The sequence below is a fragment of the Dipodomys spectabilis genome, unplaced genomic scaffold (genome assembly GCF_019054845.1).
Source record: "Dipodomys spectabilis isolate Male_0828 unplaced genomic scaffold, ASM1905484v1 ptg000107l, whole genome shotgun sequence".
Lineage (NCBI taxonomy): Eukaryota > Metazoa > Chordata > Mammalia > Rodentia > Heteromyidae > Dipodomys > Dipodomys spectabilis.
The window spans coordinates 6,011,024-6,034,040 of NW_024870784.1; the positions used below are offsets into that span (position 1 = coordinate 6,011,024).

At 48.6% G+C, this 23,017-nt stretch overlaps 1 protein-coding gene across 1 annotated transcript in view; it reads right to left on the reverse strand.

Annotated features, from left to right (window-relative positions):
- Positions 1-23,017, reverse strand: part of Dscam (DS cell adhesion molecule) — a 475,219-nt gene that overhangs the window by 57,228 nt on the left and 394,974 nt on the right. The window contains exons 20-22 of the mRNA XM_042687342.1: positions 14,822-14,955; positions 1,995-2,148; positions 1,145-1,262 (exon numbers count right to left, since the gene is read on the reverse strand). Coding sequence (XP_042543276.1) covers positions 1,145-1,262; positions 1,995-2,148; positions 14,822-14,955 — 406 coding nt within the window. The remainder of the gene's footprint in view (positions 1-1,144; positions 1,263-1,994; positions 2,149-14,821; positions 14,956-23,017) is intronic.

The following is a 23,017-nucleotide window of genomic DNA, read 5'->3' on the forward strand; positions in this document are numbered from 1 at the left end:
GCCAGCAAGTCATTTTGTGAGTACAGTGCATCTTGATCAGTGTCTCTCCATGCGCAGTGGCCTCCCAGCGAGGCTGTGAGTTGGTTCTCATGTAAAGACGTGTCATCACAACCATGGTGGCTGGGGACACTCCCACACCCGGCAGAGTGCCAGCTGGTATGTATCAATGTCCTGTGGCTTACAAACTTTAAATGCCAATGGACTTAGTACATTCATTTCAAGCATGGATGCTTCTGAAGTTCCTTTGTTTGGAAATAGGCACTCTTCTGAATCCATTACACCAAGTCTCTGCTCATTAGTGAATTCTCAACTCTTTATTTATAACCTAATTTTTCCCCTATGAATAAAGATAAAGCACGTTTAAAACACATATGGACAGAATGCCTCACACCTACTCTCTCCCTTCTATCTTGGCTGCTTTATTTTTTTTTATTAAACTAATTACTATTGAGCATGGAAAGGCAATTTTATATTAAAAAAAGTCCTAATGCATTCTATTTCTTGAAGTTTCTTCTCAGAGCATGTGAGTTAGGATTAGACTGTCCATTATCTCTGAAGTAAAGGCTGATGTGACAGCTTACCATGGGGTCTAGGAACTTGGTCATGTTCATGTCGACAGAGGACCCGGCTGGTAAGAAGCATCACAAGGATGACTAGACTGGTTGTGCTATTTTTCACTTTGAATTTTTCCATGACTTTTAGGGTCTGGGTTTATAAAAAAAACAGATGCACTTGGGGCTGGGAAGGTGGCTCAGTGGTAGAGCGCTTGCCTTGCATGCCTGAGGCCCTGGGTTCAATTCCTCAGCACCACATAAGCAAAAAGAAAAAAAGCCGGAAGTGGCGCTGTAGCTCAAGTGGTAGAGCGCTAGCCTTGAGCTGAAGAGCTGAGGGACAGCGCCCAGGCCCAGAGTTCAGGCCCCACGACTGGACCCCCCCCACAAAAAAAAAAACAAACAGATGCGCTAAAGATGATCCTTTTAGGGCTAGCTCTGAGGTTGTTACCCCCATCTCAGAAGAGAGTTGGGTTTTCCATGAGCTTTCCTTACAGTGCATGAGGGAGATGTCTACCAGACCCAGAGCAAGTCTGATGTGCTGTCCGGGAGGGGGTGTGCACATTACAGGTGTACATCGGGTTACTGGTTACCTGTCTTTCATCCACTTCACTGCGGGCGAGGGGTCCCCGACAGCTTTACAAGGCAAGACAATGTCTTTCATCCAGGGAGTGGTCACCGTCCCGCTGAAGGTGAGGATTCGCGCAGGAGCTAGAACAACACCCCAGGTCAGAGGCCCAGTGACTGCCCACCATCACCTGCGCAGAGCCTGCGTGGTACCCAGGGAGCCAGCCAGCGAGCCTCCCAGGCCACCCTCGTGTGCAGAGATCTCAGCATTTCCCTACAAGAACACACAAGGAGCTGAAAGTCCCACAGCAGCATTTCTTCCTTCTAATGGCTAGATAGGAGAAATCCAAATGAAATATCTGGGGCTTCATGAGCCAAGAAGTAGGAAGCTGCATCTTCTACGCTGCGCTCCTCTACGAGTTCAATTACTTTCCAGAGCATTTATGAAGTGGGTCGACTCAGTACTAAGGCTGCACATTAAAATACACTTTTAATATCTGGGAGGATAGACAATAGGAACATAAAGCCTAATAGACAGGAAGACATAATCAAAAGCAGCTTCTATTAATCACTGCACGGAACCTTCCAGACTCCATGCTATCAGCTAGATCTAAGGCACACCTAGTAAGGAAAACAAGCATTGTTCAGAGTGGCATCTTTTCAAGATCCACCATTTATCTGAGGTTGTAATTCACAGGCCCAAACAGGAGCTTCTTCCAGAAGCCTCTGGCACAGGTGCAGCCCCAGGAGACCGAGACACGTGATGTTCTAGCTTGCCTGACTTCTCGGGGCATCGCCAGCTTGCGTCAGCTAGCACAGCGCCGCGACCCTGCTGGGGGCTGCGGTGGAAGTGGAGACACGGGTCCCGGGACCCACCTTTTGCCAGTGGCTCCACCGTGATGATCTCACTGCTGTTCCCTCGACCTGCGGAGGTGACGGCCACCACCCAGACGCTGTACTGACGGTTCCGGCTCAGGTTGGGAATTCTGTAGGAAAATGAGTCAGGGGAGGCTTCAAACTCGCTGATCACCTATGAGAGGAGACAGAAAGGTTCCGACACTCAGAGAGGGAAGTGGCACGGCGAGCTTTCCTGAACGAACGATGACTGCCTCACGTTCCGGTGCAGCAGACAGGCCTGACTTGCAACAGGGGAACTCGTCCCGTGTCGCTGACCTGTCCTCTACAGAGGTCACCACGGAGCCACTGCACCTGTAGATCATGTGCCATGGCCCTTCCGGTTTGGGCCAAGGTGAAGTAATGAGAACTAGATTTATTCTGCGTGAAACCACAAAAGAGCACACAGACTATACAGAACACACAGAAACGGCTTTAAAGGCTTCATAGGTTGGCTGAGGAATGACAGAGATCTCTGAGAGCTGGGAATGGATGAGGGACACCTTACAATTGCAGGGCTTCTGTATTTCCACAGAGGGAGCTATCACTGGGAGACCAGCTCGGGAGGAAGCGAGAGCAGTTGGGACAGAGTCTAGATGTGAGAGAACTGTGTAAGGAAAACACTAGAGATCTGAAATGGTCTACTTTGGTAGACAGTAGAGAAGGAGTGTGCATGCCTATAAGGAAACTACCGGAAGCCTGGGAGAGAAGCATCTGGAAGGACTGAGGGCACGCTGGGCTGGGAATAGTAAGCGCACATACTTACTGACTGTTTCCACCAGCCAGGTTGAATCTCAAGATCCAAGGGGTGCTGAGTTACATATGGACATCAAACAAAAGTAGGGAACAATTAGCCTAGACTAGTCCTGCCTGCCAGTCTTGGAATATCACACAATTCCAAAGCACATATGTTAGCTAGTGTGTACGAGCTCTGTGTCTTCATGTGTACACCTTCACCAGATCTTGCACCTTCACCAGATCATGCCCTTTCTCCCCCAAAACTCAGAAGAATTTAGCATTTGTTCTTGGTAAACAAAAGAGACAATCCCCAGAGTGCATGCACTTTCATTGTGTGGTATCCCAAGCCCATGTATTGATGCCAACTTAATTTCACAAAGCTTAATGGTGTGAGTATGATAACAACTGCTCTTATTGCATCAACAAATCATTAAAATATATTTGTAAAAGGAAGGGTTTTCTGCCCAGAGTATATAGCTATGAGGTACAGTTGGTGGTTGCTTCCAAAATATACATTTGCTTATTTATCAGCTTCCCACCGTGTAAGGTGTGACTAAATCAACAGGGAAAATACAGTTTCTTAATAACATATTTGCTTCCCCATTTATACAGATAATTAACCATGAACGTAAGTTGAAGCATCCCCTACAGGTGGGCTGGTGTTTCTCTAGACAGCTAACGGGAGCCGAGAGTCTGGCTGCTCCACATTTCCTCATAGTTACTTGGAAAAGTCAGTGCACTGGCATTTCCACTTATTGACACGACTGCTTGGCTCTCTGAAGTCTGAAATAACTCAGCATCATTTTCCTTATATGAAGGAAAGGCAAGTCCAACATGTAAACAAAGACCATTTGTTTCCTTTGATATATATATATATATGCAAAGGCTTGATTTGTTTTCCTTTGATATGTGTGTGTGTGTATGTCACTGTAAATGTGGCATTTCCTGCCATCTTAAAGTTTTAGCAACAGCCTTAACTATCCCCAAAGATTGCATTGCCTTCTTTCCTAACAAGAAACACAAGGCTCCCCATGCAGCCTGGTCTTCACACTGTCTAGCCTTTCACCTCTGGGCTCTGGAGGAGTGAAGCCTCTCTGGAGAGAGATGTCTGGGTTGATTTGTAGCTAGGAATGGGAGGCGGATCTGAGTTCCAAGGAAGTCCAACATTAGACTTGGTAAGTCCGTCAGATCTGGGAAGATGGTTAGTCTGCGGCAGAGCACAGCCCTGCTCACAGTAGCAGAGGGGGCTGAGCTGGGATCAGAGCTGGGAGGGCAAAGGAGGTCTACTTGTGGATCCTGAAGGAGAGAGCAAGACGGGCATCTGGAGGGTCACCCGAGGGCTCCACGTGCCGCCAAAGAGAGAAGCATCAAGATCACCGGGTGTTCATTTTCATCAGAATCCCTCAGCTGTGCATGGGGTGTATTTCAATCCATGCAAGCACTTCCCCAAGCAGGTAATAGGTAAAGGTTTTGAAAAACAAAAAAGAGTGAAACGGGAAGAATTAATCAGAAGCTCATTCAGGCTAGTGAAGCAAACCTAATTGATTAAAATCCTTCTCCTTAACGCTCAGCCAGAAACGTTTATTCTGAGTAAGAGCCATGATGAACATTGCTTAGTAATTAAACATTTGCTTCGATACCCTAATAATAGCAGTTTTGTGTTCTTTTTATTCAGAACCAGGCTTCTGCAGCCCACCCAGCTCACAGTGCGGAAGGTGAGCTGTCCGTCCCGGCATGCACTTTATGGTGCAACAGTCTCTTCAAATCCTGAGAATCTGGTGAGAAGGGCTCCATCTGAAATCTGAATTTCTCCTGATATTTCAGCAGGGGAATACATCAAAGGCTTCAGCATGTGAACGAGGGAGTAGAAGGGGACAGGCAGGGCAATAGAAGAAGGCAGAGCAGTTTACGCAGAGGAAGACTCCCATGTGGGGTCTCAGGGATCACGGAACCAAATATGGAAATGCAGAAGCTTTCCTCAGGATTTAAATATCTAAATATTTACGTCTGATAGATTTTTATCTGCTCATTCTCATTTTCTTGAGGGCTAAGGAAGGGATAATAGTAATTCTAGATTTTATTAGGCCTAAAGAGTGACTTCATCTTGAATGGATTACTAAAACTGGACCAAAAAATGTTTTAAAGGCAGGCTTGGATGATGGGAAATCCAGTCATCAGCATCCTGGGAGCTGGGTCCAGGCTCTGGGGCCAGGAGATGGTCGTGGGTCTCTGTGGGAATTCTGCCCAGTTTTGATTGGCTCTGTGTCAGGAAAGATGGTGTTGATGGGACAATTTTGGACTTGGCTGTCACCTACGCTGCCCCTCTCATTAATTCTGCAAGCCATCTGAGCAAACATGTGCTTCACTACCTTGAAGATCTCTGCTTAGGATCAACTTTTATAATCAACCAAATCTCTTCTCCGCTGAAATCGCTAAGGAGCACCCATGCCTCTTGCATGGTGGTCCAGGGAAGAGGAAGGATTGGAATCACAGGATCCTCACCAGCAGATGCCATTTCACTCAGACTAAACCCAGCATATGCGTGTGTGCACGTGTGTGCATGTGTATGTGTGTGTGTATGCATGTGTATAGGGTGGAACTCTCACTGCAGATGTATACTAAGAATGTTTAGTATATTTCAAACTGGCATGCTGCTGCTGTGTATGGTGGAGGCAGTGCGCATGGCCCATGGCTGATAACTGATGACGAGAATTCTGAGACACAGGGGACAGCCAAATTGCTGGACCACAGTCCTCTCCTGAGTTGTGTTGAGAAAATCTGCACAAAGGCTCCGAGGGTCATACTGAGTTTGCTCCTCGTCATTCCTGAGCTCCACTCCAGTGTGGAGATAATAGATAGGTCAGACGATAATTTGACAGCAAGAGGGTTCATGTCTTTCTTTCTTTTTCTTTGTTTTGTCTACAACAGAAACCCAAACTCAGCATCTAGTGCTCTGGCTCATTGGCTGGCACCTGAGCCACACCTCCAGTCCCAACAAGAGGGCTCATTAAGAATGCCCAATTCCTATTCAGAAACAAAATCATTTGAATTTCTCTTTTAAAACCATTCTTGTCTTCATGGTTGAGAACATGGATTAATATTGGCAAGAGGGGAATAAGTGAACACTTCACGTACATGATTTAGAAATACCTCTCGACACACATACCCGTATATATGTATATATGTATATATGTTTTACAGGACTCTTGACATACCCAGCTCCTCCAGTGCAGCTATGGGGATAAATCTTGTAATGTCGGAGCCAGGCAGCTTGTATTTCAAGTGCGGTCTTTGTGCTTTACTATCTCAGGAGGTCTGTCTGGTACAACACAGGCTTCTCATGAATTCCCTGACCATTTGTCCCAGCAGCTTGAGGAAGGAGACAGGGTTCATCTTTTCCCACGGCTTCAGGCAAAGCCTGGGAGAGGCCCAGCAGGACTCCGCCCAGTCAGAGCTGCTTTTGCTCTCTGAGGTTGACATGATTCTATCTCTCTTTATTCAGAAGATAGATTTGGCAGGTGTGTAGGATAAAATTAGCCACATTGAGCTACCTTAAATGCTCTTTGGTAATGTCCAAAAATTACAGGCTCATGCCTATAATCCTAGCTACTCAGGAGGCTGAGATCTACTAAGGTTTGATGCCAGCCGGGGGCAGGAAAATCCTTGAGACTCTTGTCTCCAATTAATGACCAAAAAAAAAAAAAAAGCCAAAAGTAAAGCTGTAGCTCAGGTGTGGGCACCAGGCTTAAGCAGGAAAACTGTTGGAATGAGACCCACACTCTGAGTCTAAAGCCTCAGGACCAGACAAAAGAAAATAACAACAACAAAGCAAACCAAACCCAAAAACCAAATGTTTACAAAAAGACTGCTGAATTCACTACTAGAGCCCTCCCATTATTTAGCCTAAGGGGTGGGTCGTAAAGCCTTCTGTAATCTTCTCCAGCCTGCCTTCCCTGTGTGAGGATACCCTGTACTGCCCTTCCCTGTATTCTGCTGGAGGCTAAGCCCTTGTTTTGCCAGGTCAGCACTAATCCCTCAGGAGCCTAGTTCATAGCGCTGGGTTAGTATCCAGGAACCAGTCATCAGAATGAACAAAAGAAATCGTTGTGTTAGGTGAGTTTAATGATGACCCAGAAATGATTTGAATGCAGGAGGAAACACTGTGTAGAAAATGACTACAAAGCAGCAGCCTGCTCAGATCAAATTATTCAGCCTGTCTGACGGATGTAAAAATAATTCCACTTAAAAAATTTCAATTAACTTTTTAATGGAAAACTAATTCTATCAAAGAAATAGGCTGCTTTAAAAAGCTCTGATATCTAATTATTAGCATGCACTCTTTAAAAATCTTGAAAGCTCTGTTTTCGTAGGTTGAATGTTCACTGCAGCGATTAAAAATAATCTTCCCTAAAGCAAAATAAACAAAACAGATACCTCTTTTAATTATAAGGTAAGGACACTCTAGATGCATGAAGTCTTTCTGTTTAGCAGCAGAAAAATGGCCTGGATTCCATTACGAACTACTAGGTAGCTAAATCAATCTAAAGCTGTGTGTGTGTGTGTGTGTGTGTGTGTGTGTGTGTGTGTGTGTGTGTGTGTGTGCGCGCGCGTGCGCACGCGCGCGCATGTGTGCATGAGTCTATAATGGGGCTTGAACTCAGGGCCTACCTGTTTTTTCCCCTCAAGGCTGGTCTGCTATCCCTTGAGTCACAGCTTCCCTTCCAGATTTTTGGCGGTTAATTGGATATAAGAATCTCATGGACTTTCCTGCCTGAACTGTAGGATGTTTGAAGATTCAGCCTCCTGAGGAGCTAGAATTACATGTGTGAGCAGCCAGTGCCCAGCTTCAACTTAAGATTTAAAAAGTTTCCTATGTGTAATTCATGCTGATCAGATTTCCTTTGTATTCTACTTTTTTGTCCCTAAGAGACAATAATGTTATAGCTCAGAGAATGTCCTACCAGTGAGGCGGAGAACCTGTCATCTGCAGAGACCATAGTGTGTTCACGCTTCTCAAGGCACTGTTGGTTTCTTTGAGTCTATACAAAATGACTGTCGGTGTTGTTGTATATATGACTGGTGGCCACTTTCTACAAAGCTTTCCAAATACAATACATGTTATTTGTTGGTATTTCAAAATCTATTTTTTAAAAAAAATCTTATAATGGTTTGAAAGTGAATTAAAATTAATGCCCCAAACAAAGATCTGAGGAAAGGAATTTTCTTCATGCATTTAGACTCAAGGATGGCATCTCATTAGCTAACTGGCATAGGTCGCCCTCCTCAGCCCTCCTAGCCTCCTGCCAGGCTGGCCTCTTGGGCACAGTTCTGTCTCAGCCCTCTTCTGCTGGGATACCACCTTGTACCCAACTTGCCTGTCTGAAATTTCAGAGTGTATTAATCATTTGATTTGATGGCTGTGACCTATTCAACGAATTCTGCATAACAGGACTAGTGTAGCCTTCGTGTAACTTTCCCAGAGGGGGGAAAATTAGGGAAGCAGTCTATTCTTAGAAATAAAGAATAATATATGCATCATATACAGTACAGTAAAAAATTCCAGCTATTTCCTTCGCTCTTAATTAAAAAGAGATTTGAAGCCAATTTAATTCCTTAAATAGTTCATGCCTTGTCAGGCTGCATGAAGAAGATAACATGTTTTCAAAGCCAGAATCTTCGGAAAGTCTTCCCAGTTCTCGGATCGAAGGCACAGCTCAGGGAAAGAATGTAGAGGAGGGACGGACACCGGACGGGGGAGGAAAGGGGTGGCCGAGAATCAGCATGGAGGTTCAGGCGCATCCTGCATTTACTGTGTACCTGTCATCATCTAGACAGACCACGGACTGGAGTGAGCCCCGACATCCGCTGTGGGCTCTGGGTAATAACGTGTTGCGTGTGCAGACAGGATAACCCTGATGTGAGCTATGAGCTCTGAGTAGTGAATGGAGCTCTCTAGGCAGGGTGATGGCTGAGGGGGAGCCTGAGTGTGTGGAGGGAAGTGGGTATCCATCTCTGTACCTTCTGTTCAGCATTGCTGCCAACCTAAAACCACTCTAAAAATAAAGCCTGTAATCGTAGCTAGGCCGGGGGCTAAGATGGAGAAGACCGAGGGAGGATCTCAGTTCCAGGCTGGCCTCAGTGAAAAAGTTTGTTAGTCCTCCATTCTCAATAAAAGTAGCTGCATATAGTGGTGTGTGGCTGTCACCCCAGCTAGAGCCGGACACCTAAAAGAGGAGGAGCATGCACTAGGCTGACCCAGCAGGAATGTGCAAGCTTACCTCAAAAACAGAGCAAAAAGAGCTCAGTGGAGAAATACTTGCGAAGAGGGGGAGGAAAAGGAGGAGGAGGAGGAAGAGGAGGAGGAGGAAGAGGAGGAGGAAAATAGGAAGAGGAAGAAGAAGAAGAGGAAGAGTACAGAGGAAGAGAGGGAGGAAGAGATGAAGGAAGGAAGGAAGGGAAAAGGAAAAAGGAAGAAGTAAGGAAAAGGAGAAGAAGAGGGGAAAAAAGAGGAAGAAAGTCTCTGTTGAAAGCAGCATTTAAGGCTTAAATACAAGCAGGGTGCTATGTGCTGTTTGTGCTGATGGAATGACATCTCAAAGGCAGCATTCTGGAAGTCAGAAGGTGGCTAAGAGCCTACAGTGTCTCTTTAAAGGAGACTTCCAAGCTGGGCAGGCGCCCCTGGCTCACACCTCTCATCCTAGCTACTCAGGAGGCTGAGATCTAAGGATAAAGGTTTGAAGCCAGCTGGGGCAGGAAAGTCTGTGAGACTCGTATCTCCAATTAACTGGCAAAAAGTCAGAAGTTGAGCTGTGGCTGAAGTGGTACAGTGCCAGCCTTGAGAGACAAAGCTTAGTGACAGCCCCCAGGCCCTGAGTTCAAGCCCCATGATGGGCACCCACACACAAAAGAGTTCCAGGGTTTGACTGTGCAGAACCTCCATTGGCAGGTGTGCTCTGACCTCCTTGGCTCTAGAAGTTACAAGATTGGGCTCAGGGTTTTCCAGGCTCAGGTATCTCCTCCACTGACTCATTATAACAATGGGATGCCTTCCCATGATGCCTGGCAATACCAGTGAGTACTGGTGATGACATGGGAATGACAGTCGGTTCCACAGCAAGACTGAGCAGTGATTGGCTGGTCTGGTAAGATGGGGGAAGGGAACGGTCGGCAGTGATTGGCTGGTCTGGTAAGATGGGGGAAGGGAAGGGTGGGCAGTGATTGGCTGGTCTGGTAAGATGGGGGAAGGGAAGGATGGCCAGTGATTGGCTGGTCTGGTAAGATGGGGGAAGGGATGGTGGGCAGTGATTGGCTGGTCTGGTAAGATGGGGGAAGGGAAGGGTGGGCAGTGATTGGCTGGTCTGATAAGATATGGTAAGGGGAGAGACCACCGTTAAAGGACAAGCTTTTGAAAAGTACCACAGGCCTCCTTTCTGCTCTCCCAGAGAGCAGGAATCTAATAAATAGATGTGAATTCTAGTGTGATAAAAAAGTTAAAGAAGACAAATCATATTCTATTACAATATTCCTGAAGCTTCAAGAATATACTCCCCCGAGCCAGGCAAAGTGCTATACAGTTATAATCCCAGGACCTGGGATACCGAGACAGGAGAATCAAAGGTTCAAGACCAGCTTGGGTGTCGAACAAACAAGACAAACAATAAACACATACACAAACAAAACGTCTCCTGAAGACACGCACTTCCTAAGGGATTTTTTAAAAAACCAGAATCCTTATGTGTTGATTCTGACCTGGATGCTTAGGGGCGGCTTCACCTCCCAGAAACATCTCCAGAGCTTTTGCAGCCTCTGGGTTCTGTGACAAGATGCAGGGGACACATGTTCCAGAGACAGCATGTGCCTGCCACCTAGACCCACTCAGCAAGGACCCGACTGGTCCACTGCATACGCAGATGCAGCGCGACCGTCTGCTCTTAAGCCAACTGTGGAATCTTGCCAGTGTGGGACCCAGAGCCCCAAACGACCGGAGTCTTTTTGGTAGAACCAAAAGAACCACGTGAGTCATGTAAAAAGACCATCAGTTAACTTCAGTCGTGTGGAGATGAAAGTATCTATGGTACGCACCACCGTCTCTCCAGCCCTGCCAACTTCCTGCTACGGCCTCCAGTCCACGGCTCCCAGCCGCCCATTGTAACACAAGGCTTACTGAATCTCCCCTGTTTCGGTTCAGCACAGCACCAGGTTTAACCCACGGCACCGCTGTGATTGAATGTCACACGTGGGAAGCCAACGAGTCACCAGGGAGGCCAAACTGGGCCTGGGACTAACAACGATGCAAGAAGTGGGTGTAGCGGGGGATGGCGGGAGATCAGGGTGTAAAGACTGGGCTGAGCCTGCCACTGGGGGTGAAGACCCCACAGGGAGCCCAGCCACTGGGGTACCACCCTCCACTGTGACCCCTAGGCACCGGAGTGACACACCCAACTGACAAGCTGAACGATCCTGGCTACACGGCATGCTCTCCATCGCATTCTCAGCAAAGGGAGGATAACAGTAAGAACTTCCCTGGTATAAGGCAGTGATCAAAACTAATTGAAGCAAGGAAGTGGACCATGAGGATGGTTCAGAACACACAGCAAGCAGGGATCCAAGGATTCGCATGCACAGTCCTATACACCCAGAAGGCCGACATCCGAAGATCACAGTTTGAAGCCAACCCTGGCAGACAAACCCGTGAAACACATTTCCGGTTAAGCAGCAAAAAGCAAGAAGTGGACGTGTGGCACATGTGATAGAGCATCAGCCTGGAGTGAAAAAGCCAACTGACAGCGTGAGGCCCCGAATTCAAGCACAGAAACAAACTTAAAAAAACACTGCAAGATACAACAGACCCCAGTGGGATGGAACAACGCCAAAGCTGTCACATGCATTAACTGTGAGTCTTGTTTGAGCGATGGTGTGTGTGTGTGTATGTGTGTGTGTGTATGTGCACGCACGCATGCACGCACACATATGTGCATGGGCTGGATTGTGGTCACAACTTGTATTTCCTTGTGTGCAGAGAAAGTATTTAGCACACAGAGTCCCAATGCATTTAGCACACAGAGGCCCAGTGTGTGTACACATGCAGGTATACACGTGAATGCCCACACATGAATGAATACACAGGTGTATGCACACACAGTTAAGACATGAGGTGGTTTAGCTAATAGGTGAAGAGTCTTAGTAGAATTTGAGACTGGATGTGGACTAAATGTTAGTCGTGTTGAGGACTTTGAATGTTTTAAGTACAAAGTGAGATGCTGTCTATGAAATTTGGACAAAGGAACGGCCTGCTCAGATTTAGCATGGGAACGAATACAAAGGGAAGGAAGGAGGGGTGGGTGGTGGTGAGGTGCTGGTGGTGGGAATTTGGAGACCTAGGACTGATGGTGAGGGACACAAAGATGGAACTTCTTAAGGGGATGGATCAATTTCTGAGAGCGGATTTGATGAGCCATAGAGATGGTAAAGAATTTGAAAGGAGGATCAAGAAAGAGCACTGGAGAAGGCTGCGAGCGAGGCGGGGCGCACGGCGGCGGCAGGAGAGGACAGTTTGGCTGATGAGAAGACTGGGTTACATACTTAAGGTGATGAGTACATTTCTTGTCGAGCATTATTACCCCCTCCCTTGTTTTTTCCCACTCCCCCCACCCCTGATCCCCTCTGTACAGCTTCCTTACAATAAAACAAAAATTTTAAAAAGAGATGGAGCAAGTAAAGCAACAACAGCAAAGAAGACTGTTCTCATGGTCTCACTCAGCAATCCTAGTGGCGTGTGGGCTCGGATACACTGCATCTCAAGCTAGAATAATTGATGTGGATACAAGCATGAACACCTTCTGAGGTATTCTTTGAGCAGAGAAATTACTGCTACTTGATTTCATAATCTAAGCTCTGTATATATGATTTTAGCCTTATGAAATAGATCACTTCCATGTTCTACTGCTCACTTCACATATGCATGCTTATTTCATACATATACATACATAATTTTTCCTTTTCTTTTTACATTGTTAGTAGAGAGAAATATTAGTAATAAAGCCCAGACCAATCAGTTCCTAACCCGAGATCTTAAAAGGTTATCTCCTATTTGTGGGTTTTCTTTGCTTACACTATTGTTTGTGTTATATATTAAATTTAATAGTTGACTTCCACACACTACAAGGCTGAGGTTCTGAATGCAGTAGACCCCCAAACTGTACCATTTATATCTGTGGGTGGGGGTCTTGCTGTCTGGCTGTAACTGCCAGTTTCCCGAGTTGGCTGATGCTTGATTCTGTCCGGCTTTTAGACAACCTGCAATTAGCCAGATTAACTTACAGCGAATGTACCTTATCAGGTTCTATCCCAAGTCTGAAGCTTTAATGTATTTCCTAAACTAAATTAAGACCATGGAAGAAATTCCTGTTATTAGGCGATCTATTTTACATATGCGAGCAAAAAAATTGTGCTAGCAAGGTCTTTTTTTGCAAGAAAAGGTGTTAAATTGGGGATCTTGAAAATGAATTGACAATGGCGAGGAAATTCTCCAAGGGACTTTTAAACGGAGATCAAATTATAGGACATCCTGTGTCCTGGTTTATCCTGGCATGTTCTACATTAGCTATGAAATCATTTCAAAGAAAAAAAATTCACTTAGGAACAGGAAAATGAGCAGAGCTCTTGCTGCCCTCTGGTGTTCATCGCTAGCATAGACAGAAAATCAAAGATCTCAACAACACCGCCAAAACATGCTAAATCCCAGAACTCACGATGGAAAAGAAGAACGAAAGAAAGAAAACCAAACTTCTTATTAACTCCCTATTACGAGCAGTGCAATGAATGAACTGGAAAAATTTTAATTACCAACAACAGGTCATAAATGATGTTTGAATTATATGAAGAGTAATGAGGGTGAAATGATAGGGAGAAACAGGCTCAGGTTCAGTTTGCACTGCAGACTCTGCACATCTTTATGAGCGCAATAAACACATGTCTAGAAGGTCCCGGGCACCCAAGACCGTCATCGCCACCTCAGTAGCATTGTCTTCTCTTTTCTTCTGTCTTTCCTCTTCTCTCCCTCTTTTTGCTCTCCTATCCTCTACTCTCCATCTATAATCCCAGTTACTCAGGAGACTGAGATCTGAAGATCTCCAGCCAGCCCTAGTAGACAAAACTGAAAGATTCTTATGTCCAATTAACCAGCAAAATGCTGGAACTGGAGGTGTGGCTCAAGTGGTAGAGCAAGTAAATAAAAAAGCCTCATGAGAGCATGCGGCTCTGAGTTCAAGACTCAGTACCTCTCCTCTCTTCTTTTCTCATCTCCTTCCCTCTTCTCCCCCCCCATCCACCGCTCCTCTCCCTCCCCTCCTTCCTCTCCTTCCCTCTCCTTTTCCTTCCCTCCCATCACCTCTTCTCTCTGCCTGTCTCCTCTCTTCTCCTCCCTATTCCTTCCTCCCTTTCCTCCCTTCCCCTCTCTTCTTTCCCTGGGAGGGGTGCAGGGTCTCACGATAGCCCGAGCTAGCCTTGGACACCATCCTCCAGCTTCAGCCTCTTGAATGAATGCACACTCAGTGGTACAGTATCTTTATGGTGGCAAAAACCCAACAAACCACCAGACAGGGAAGCCTTTACGGTGGAGCCTTGGCAGGGAGTTATTTCCCACCATTCCGCATGTATCGATCTCCTTCCGGTGGCTTGGGGAAGGCTTGCTGGGCTGAGCCCCATGCTCTGTGTGGGAAGAGACACTGGGAATCTCCAGGAAAGCATTGCACCTGCCCCTTGCAGACAGCTGGCCTGTGCGGCCCCCTGGACTGCACGGGAGTCCTAGGCCAGGATGCCGAGCCTGTGTCCTTCTAGCACGCTGGAGTCAACGCATAAAGCGTCGCCCAGAGACACACAGGAGCATGTGGCACAGAGACACAGGAGCGTGTGGCATCGCACAGGGAGGGGCCCACAGGGAGGCCGCAGCGGGAGGGGTGAGGAGCAGGGCCGCTGAAAGGCGCAGGTCAGTGGTCAGGAAGGCCGGTCCAAAGGAGCCCTTCCCATGCACACCTCCCGGAAGGTGCTAGAAAGCGCTGGTGCCGACTTACTGTGGGGTAGGGGTGTGAGCAGAACACGGTGTACTTCCGGATGATGCCGTTCAGCTTGAGCGGCGGCAGCCAGGACACGAAGACCATGGAGGCAGAGGCCGCTGCTGCTTTGACGCCCGCCGGAGGGCCTGGAACTGGAAGAGCAGGGGTTAGTCCTGGGGTGGAGGCCCTTCCGTCCCCCCCTGCTCCGGGCCCGGTCCCCTCGGGAGGCACTCCAGCTGCTCGGCCCCTGGGGCGGTCATGGCTTCACCGTGTCCCACAGCCCCACCCAACCAAGCTAATTCCTTGAGAGCCTAACATGAAACCGTGAGAGCCCATCACGGTTCATTTTGGCCAGAGGCCTCCGGACAGCTGGAGAATCCGCTTCAGGCTCTTCTGCTTCTGCTCCAGTTTTTAGCTTAGCATGGACTCGGGTGTGGAGCAGGACCGTACATTTTGCCTACTGAGTTAGAAATGTAGGAATCAACGACCCCAGTCCTCAGAGACCCACTCTTTCTGGCCCCCTCCCCAAGACGCTGTAATAGAACGTGTTTAGGTCTAGTGAGGTGCAGAGATAATGTTCACAGTGCGGAACGTGCGTCAAGAATTCACAGTGTTGTTTTATGTTACTGGTTGTGGGGCTTGAACTCTGGGCTTAGGCGCTGTCCCTGTGCTCTTCAGCTCAAGGCCAGTGCTCTACCACTTGAGCCACAGTGCCATTTCCAGTTTTCTGGTGGCAGATTGGAGATGAGAGTGTCGCAGTCTTTCCTGCCTGTGCTGGCTTTGAACTGTGGTCCTCAGATCTCAGCCTCCTGAGTAGCTAGTATGACAGGCCTGGCTTTCACAGTGTTTTTGTATGGGAAGTCCCCTCCATAACTCATCTTAGAAGGCAGAAGATGGCATCAATGCTATTGAGTCTAACTTAGCAGTTAACTAGGCATCTTATTTTTTGAAGGTGAGCATGGATGTGGGGGAGACGGGTGAGCCCTGGAGGAGGGGAAAGAACACGGACTCTGGGAGCCAGCTGCAGGATGAAACTTGCAGGCTCTAGGTCCGAGGGCCGACACAGGGTGGATTTCAACAACCCAACTGCCAAGGAGATACTTTGAGAGTTGACTCACTCTCTTCACCACCATCTCCACTCTTAAGTTTGAACAACAAAACCACCACTCTGAGGAGCCCTGTCTTGCTGCATGACCACCGTCATCATCTGAACGACCATGTCTTGCTGTCCCTTTTTGGCAAGCCCTATGGGATCAAAGGCTCAAGGAAAGGGAATGGGGGGGGGGGAGGGACAAGCCCGTCTCAACCCTCCCTTGGGAACAAAGCCACACAATCCCGGGCACTGAGGCCAAGGTTCCAGTAGGTGCGGGTAATAGCTGAGACTTTAATAAGTCCTAGAAGCACGGATGCCATCCTGCTTCATCCAGCAGCTGCTCGGGTTCAGCCAACACGCTCCACTCTTTCTGAAGCGCAAGCGTCCTGCCCCCGCTACTCTGCGGAACGTTCCTGAGCATCTGTCTGGAAGCTGGGGCTTCAGCTGGCGCTCAGGGCCGGCTGGGCTCCTTCCCAGCCTGCACTCCACCCTCAGTCTTGTCCTGTGCGGCGACCAGTCAATCCACCGCGCCCATCAAGGGAGTGAGGTGCCAAAGAGAGCTGCTCTGGGAGCCGTGAGTGGAACTCTTCTGGAAAGACTTTCTTAAGTGTAAGTTGGGGAGGAAGGAAGGAAAGGGGAGGGCGGGGGAGGGAGGAGAAGAGGGAAAGAAGGAGGGAGAGAGATGGGGAAGAGAGGAAGGAAGGAAGGGATGGAGGAAGGCAAGGTGGAAGAGGGAAGGAAGGGAGAGAGGGGAAGAATAAAAGAAGGGATGGGGGAGGGAAGAAGAGGAGGAAGGGAAGTGGAGAGGGAGGGAAGAAAGAGGAAAGGAGAGAGAACAAGAAAGAAGATAGGAGGGAGGAGAAACATGGTGAGACAAGCCATTCTGGAAGTTTCCTGGATTACTGAGCCAATCCTTTTCCAATCAGAAGTTAAAATCTCAGATCTGGCTTGGACCATACCGTTCTAATAATGGAAGGTGTGGACTCCAAGCTCTGCCGCTTTATTCTATGTCCTGGGCAACTTAATTAACGTCGCTAATAAGCCTTACTTTCCTTGTGTATGAAGCTAGAATAATTTATACCTAATTCTGATCTGACTTTGAAGGATGTCAATGATAACTCAGGTACAGAATTTATTTGGAATTCTGTATTGAGTGTGATAGGCTGATCAGTCATTATTATCACACTTGCTGTAGATGATAGGACACTAAAGATACTCAAGTTCTTCTAAATATCAGTTCTTCCAGGAGGGCTTCTCCCTTCAGGAGCCTGGATTCGGTGAGGGCTCTGATCTTTCTAGACTCCTCTTTGTGGCGTTGTCACATGCTCAGGAGTGGCATGTCCCTGTCTGTTTTCCTGAACGGCCTCCATGCCCCTCCATGGCCAGGTCTGGAGTGTCTGCAGAACTCACTGACTAGCGTCTGCAATACACAAGATTCCCAGTACTGATTTTCTACAGGAGTTGTGAAAGGAGTTCATTGGCTGTTTCAGGATATGGATGTGGTCTCAGGACCCCATGCTCTGGTGTGTGTATCTGGGTGTGTATCTGGGTGGGGGGCAGTAACTCTCACCAGGTTGGGTGGATCTCTCCCCTGACGGAGTGATTACGAAGTTACAACTAAGATGCCAGTCATCTGACTTGGAGTTAATGGAAAGGAACTTCCTGGAGGGCCTGACTTCATCTGAGGTGGCAGGGCACAGAAGTTGAAAATAGAAGAAAGTCAGAGAGCTCTAACGCTACAGAGAGGCTCTCCTGTGGGCAGTTAAGAAGGCAACTTTCAGTCCAATGGTGGCCCGAGCCTGCTAGTTGGGAGGCAGAGATAGAGGATTATATTTCCAACTAGTTCTGGCATAAAAGTTTCTAAGATCTGCCCTCAGTCAATGGCTAGGCATGCTAGGCTGGCCTTGCAAATAACCAGTGCACCAAGTGGCTGGTGAAATGAATCAAGTGACAGAGACAGCTCCTGAGTTCCCCAGGCCCTGGGTTGAAATCCCAGTATCCCAAGGAAAAGAAGGAGGAGGAAGAAGAGAAAGAAGAGGTGGATATTTCTGTTCTGGGAGATGGAGGTGAACAGTGGGGTGGTGGAAAGCCACACGGTAGAACCTCTTCAGGCTCTCACTGAGGTGGGGTGCTGCTGGGTAGCTCTACTGCCCAGGGCATTCTCCATACCCTGTGTGGACTTCATCAAGGGCAGTGTGGACTGGAGTTCTTCCCACAGGCACCCTGTCTTCAGGGGGTGTTGGAGGGAAGCACTGGCCCCATTGTTGTAAATCCCTGCCTGCCTGTGTGTCTGTCTGTCTCTCATCTCTACTGAGATGGCCCCACATACCCACACATGGCCTGTGCCTTCAAGACGACACATGACTCAGGGGCACAGCTGACCACGCACTCACCGGCATCCTGTTCATGATGTACGATTGCATGCATGTATGCAACACACTCCTGCACTCACTGGCATCCTGTTCATGAGGTACGATTGCATGCATGTATGCAACACACTCCTGCACTCACTGGCATCCTGTTCATGAGGTACGATTGCATGCATGTATGCAACACACTCCTGCACTCACCGGCATCCTGTTCATGATGTACGATTGCATGCATGTATGCAACACACTCCTGCACTCACCGGCATCCTGTTCATGAGGTACGATTGCATGCATGTATGCAACACACTCCTGCACTCACCGGCATCCTGTTCATGATGTACGATTGCATGCATGTATGCAACACACTCCTGCACTCACCGGCATCCTGTTCATGATGTACGATTGCATGCATGTATGCAACACACTCCTGCACTCACCGGCATCCTGTTCATGATGTACGATTGCATGCATGTATGCAACACACTCCTGCACTCACCGGCATCCTGTTCATGATGTACGATTGCATGCATGTATGCAACACACTCCTGCACTCACCGGCATCCTGTTCATGATGTACGATTGCATGCATGTATGCAACACACTCCTGCACTCACCGGCATCCTGTTCATGATGTACGATTGCATGCATGTATGCAACACACTCCTGCACTCACCGGCATCCTGTTCATGATGTACGATTGCATGCATGTATGCAACACACTCCTGCACTCACCGGCATCCTGTTCATGATGTACGATTGCATGCATGTACGCAACACACTCCTGCACTCACCGGCATCCTGTTCATGATGTACGATTGCATGCATGTATGCAACATACTCCTGCACTCACTGGCATCCTGTTCATGATGTACAATTGCATGTATGTATGTAACATACTCCTAGCTCTATGATCAGACACCCCAGTATGAAAGTTGTTAAGACCACAGTGTCAGACTGCCCCTGTTGCCATCTTCTTCCTCAGACATGTCTCCAGTAAGGCACCATGCAAATATTTGCATGTGAACACAGCGATCTCTATTTGTTTAACATACACAGTGTTTACATTTGCCTAGAGGTATCACAAGACTGGGACTAATTTATGCCTGCACAATGAAAATAACAAACAAAAGTGAGTCGATGGTGTTCTATTTGTATTCTCTCCTGTGGATTTTTTCCCCTGCTTAGAGCCACACCGTGAGAAATAAAATATTAGATTTCATCAAAGGTCTTAGAATCTGGCATGGCTGTCTCTCGTGTGTTCCTGCAACCATCACAGAGGCACAAGAACTCATGGATGGAGCAGTCCCCAAAATCAAGTCTGAAACTGAAATAATTCCCATAGATTTAAGATTATCCAAAGATCAGCCTCTGCCCATGTATCTGAGCCTCAAATGCAAGGTTCAGGACTATGCCTTTGACCTTACAATAAGACCATAGACCTGAGTAGACACCTAAGAGACAGGAGCCACCAGTGTCCCACCACATAGAACATCTTAATGAGTAAGATGTGAACAAAGGTGGCCAATTATTTCACCTGTGTTCTATCCATGTTTTTGCACAGTGCAGTTGAAGTTGGCAGTGCAATGGGTATCATGAGATCCAGGGGAAATATGAACAGGATCTCTAGCCTTTTCTTTGAAACATTTTTCTTTTGGTGCTCTTGGGCCTTGAACTTCACATCTCCAAAGCTTGCTGGAGAGGTTCACTACCACTTGACTATGCACCTAATCTTTGCTGTTTTTATTTTTTAAAATAGAGTCCTATATTTATGCCTGAGCCAGCCTGGACTGTAATCCTCCTGTTTACACAGGCTAAGCTGGGATAGTAGGCACAATATTGCACAGACACTTTATTGACTGTGAGGGTTGAGAAAGGGGGGGGGGGGTGTCTCAAAAACTTTGCCTGGGCTGGCTTGATCCCTACTTCCCAAGTAGCTGGGATTACAGGCATGGGCCAGGGTTCAGGGCCAGGATCTGTAGTCCTAACAGGAGTAAAGTCTTCCTCAGGTGATGATTAGTCTTGGCACTTTTCTTCCCTGCACAGTGAAACACAAACTGCACTCCTCTACGCTGCCTATTAAGTTAGATATCAAGTGCACAGCGATGGCTAAATTGCAAATGAGCGGGCTGCCATGGAGTCAAATTCACCCACATTCATTTTCCCACCTTCCACCCAGTGTTTGCTCCACTTTTTTTCTGAAACGCTGATTTGCCAGAAACAAACGCTGACAGTTAGTCCTGTGTATTCTCCATCTCCCGCGTCTGTGGAGGGGCTGCTCTTCACCTCCTACTTGGGGGTGAGTGAGAGACCACGGGCAGGGCGTCTGCTATCAATCACACCACACACCACCGGCCCCGGATGCGAAAGCAGAGGAGAATCGATGCATAAATTAGATCCAGGGTCTGGGGGTCATCTTGAAGACAGAACCTGATGATTTCTACATCAGGAAGATTAATTAAACATGGATCCCAATCGCCGTTTGGCGGGGGCTGTGCCGAGAGCCCGTCCTTCGTGCAGGCTCGCTGTACATCCTTCTAGAAATTGCAGATGTCACCGCTTTCTCGTTAAATAATAGTTCCAGTGACAAGTGCACTGCTGCTGAGAGTCGGTGCCACCCCTGCCCTGCCGCCCCTGCTGCTCTGCAGGAGGGAAGAGCGGGCTGTGGAGGGCCTGGTGCCAAGCCGCCCCCCACCCCTTCAGCACGTGTCAGACCAGGCGTGCTCCTGCAGCCCCGTGCACTCCGTAGTTCGAGGTCAGATCAGTGCCAGGGAAGGGAGGCAAAAGACCCTGGTCCCTCGGGTGGCAGATCGGGGGCCAGCATTTATACAACACTCGAAATTACATTTAGAAACTAAGTGATGGCTGTTTCACGGTGGGCTTTGCTTCCTAGGTAGTTCTATTGATGAATGACTTCCTAATCGTGTCATGAATGTTGACCCGAGATTTCTCCTCTGCCTGGGGTAACAAACTACCCGTATGTTCTAGTGAGCCTCAAGTCGTGTGCAAACACCATGGTGTGAGAAGGGCTGGAAAAGCCGTGAACATTGCCGGGTGGGTGGCCGGATGGAGCAGCTGGGGTGAGCAGGGTGGGGTGCAGCTGGGGGACCTGGGGTCCCGGGATGCATGGACAGCTAGGCTAGTGTTTGCCTCCTGCTCTGGGTCCCAGGCAGGCTTTCCTGGATTACTGGAATGGAATGAGACAGCGGCACTTTGGAGACTCTGTAGCAGAGAGGCAGGCACAGACACGAGGCTGGACAATGCTTGGTGACAATGGTCCGGGGCACCTCCCCTGCCCTGCCTATCTTCCCAAGGAACCAGAATCCTGGCAAGAAGACAGGGAAGCGCAGAGCAAAGCCTGCCCAGGGCTCGGTGGGCAGTGCCTGCCATCAGGCTGGCTGGAATCTATCAGCATATCTCCACCAGGGTTTGGTGGCTCCGTCCGGAAGGCTCCACAGGTCATTAATTCAAAGTCAGTTCTCCTTCCTTCCTAACTTGCTCTCACTGTTGTTCTTTGCTTATTGGACTTTAAACTGTTCCCTCAAATAGCTCAGAGAAGGTGCCCGGGAGTCTCCCTCAGAACAGTGCAGAAGCTGCTGCCCCATGCCTAGGAGTCAGACAACTGAACCATACTTGTGCAACACTGCAGAGCCAATGGTCCGAAAGCAAAGTCACTGGGAATCATGTGAAGAATTAAAGCAAGTTCTCACAAAGCTCTTAAACCAGGGATTCTAACAGTAATCCAACTGGCACTGAACAGGATGGGTTAGGCAGGTACCTAACTTGGACGGGCAGAGACCAGAGATCTTCTAACAGGATGCAAGCAGGAGCAGTAAGCATCACAGCTCCGAGATAAAACGTGATTTGGCTTAAAAATAGTATCTGATCTAAAGAACACAAAAAAGAAAGGAGGAGAAGGAAGTAGAGGTAGAGGAGAAGGAAAGGAAAGGTAAAGAGAAGGAAGGAGAGGAGGGGAAGTGGAAGGAAGAGTGGAGAAGGATCTGGGGGAAGAGAGGATCCATAGATGGATCTAGAATGTCAGTGGCCCAAATTCCTCTGAGTTGATAGAGGCAGGCCACAGGTGTGTGTGTGTGGGGGGGGCTCCCTGCCAGTGTCTCCCAGGAAGCGGACCCCTGTGTGTGTGGGGGGCTCCCTGCCAGTGTCTCCCAGGAAGCTGACCCCTGTGTGGGAGGGGCTCCCTGCCAGTGTCTCCCAGGAAGCTGACCCCTGTGTGTGTGGGGGGGGGCTCCCTGCCAGTGTCTCCCAGGAAGCTGACCCCTGTGTGTGTGTGGGGGGGCTCCCTGCCAGTGTCTCCCAGGAAGCTGACCCCTGTGGGGGGGAGGGGCTCCCTGCCAGTGTCTCCCAGGAAGCGGACCCCTGTGTGTGTGGGGGGGGAGGGGCTCCCTGCCAGTGTCTCCCAGGAAGCTGACCCCTGTGGGGGGGAGGGGCTCCCTGCCAGTGTCTCCCAGGAAGCTGACCCCTGTGGGGGGGGGGCTCCCTGCCAGTGTCTCCCAGGAAGCTGACCCCTGTGTGGGAGGGGCTCCCTGCCAGTGTCTCCCAGGAAGCTGACCCCTGTGGGGGGGAGGGGCTCCCTGCCAGTGTCTCCCAGGAAGCTGACCCCTGTGGGGGGGAGGGGCTCCCTGCCAGTGTCTCCCAGGAAGCTGACCCCTGTGGGGGGGAGGGGCTCCCTGCCAGTGTCTCCCAGGAAGCTGACCCCTGTGGGGAGGGGCTCCCTGCCTGTGTCTCCCAGGAAGC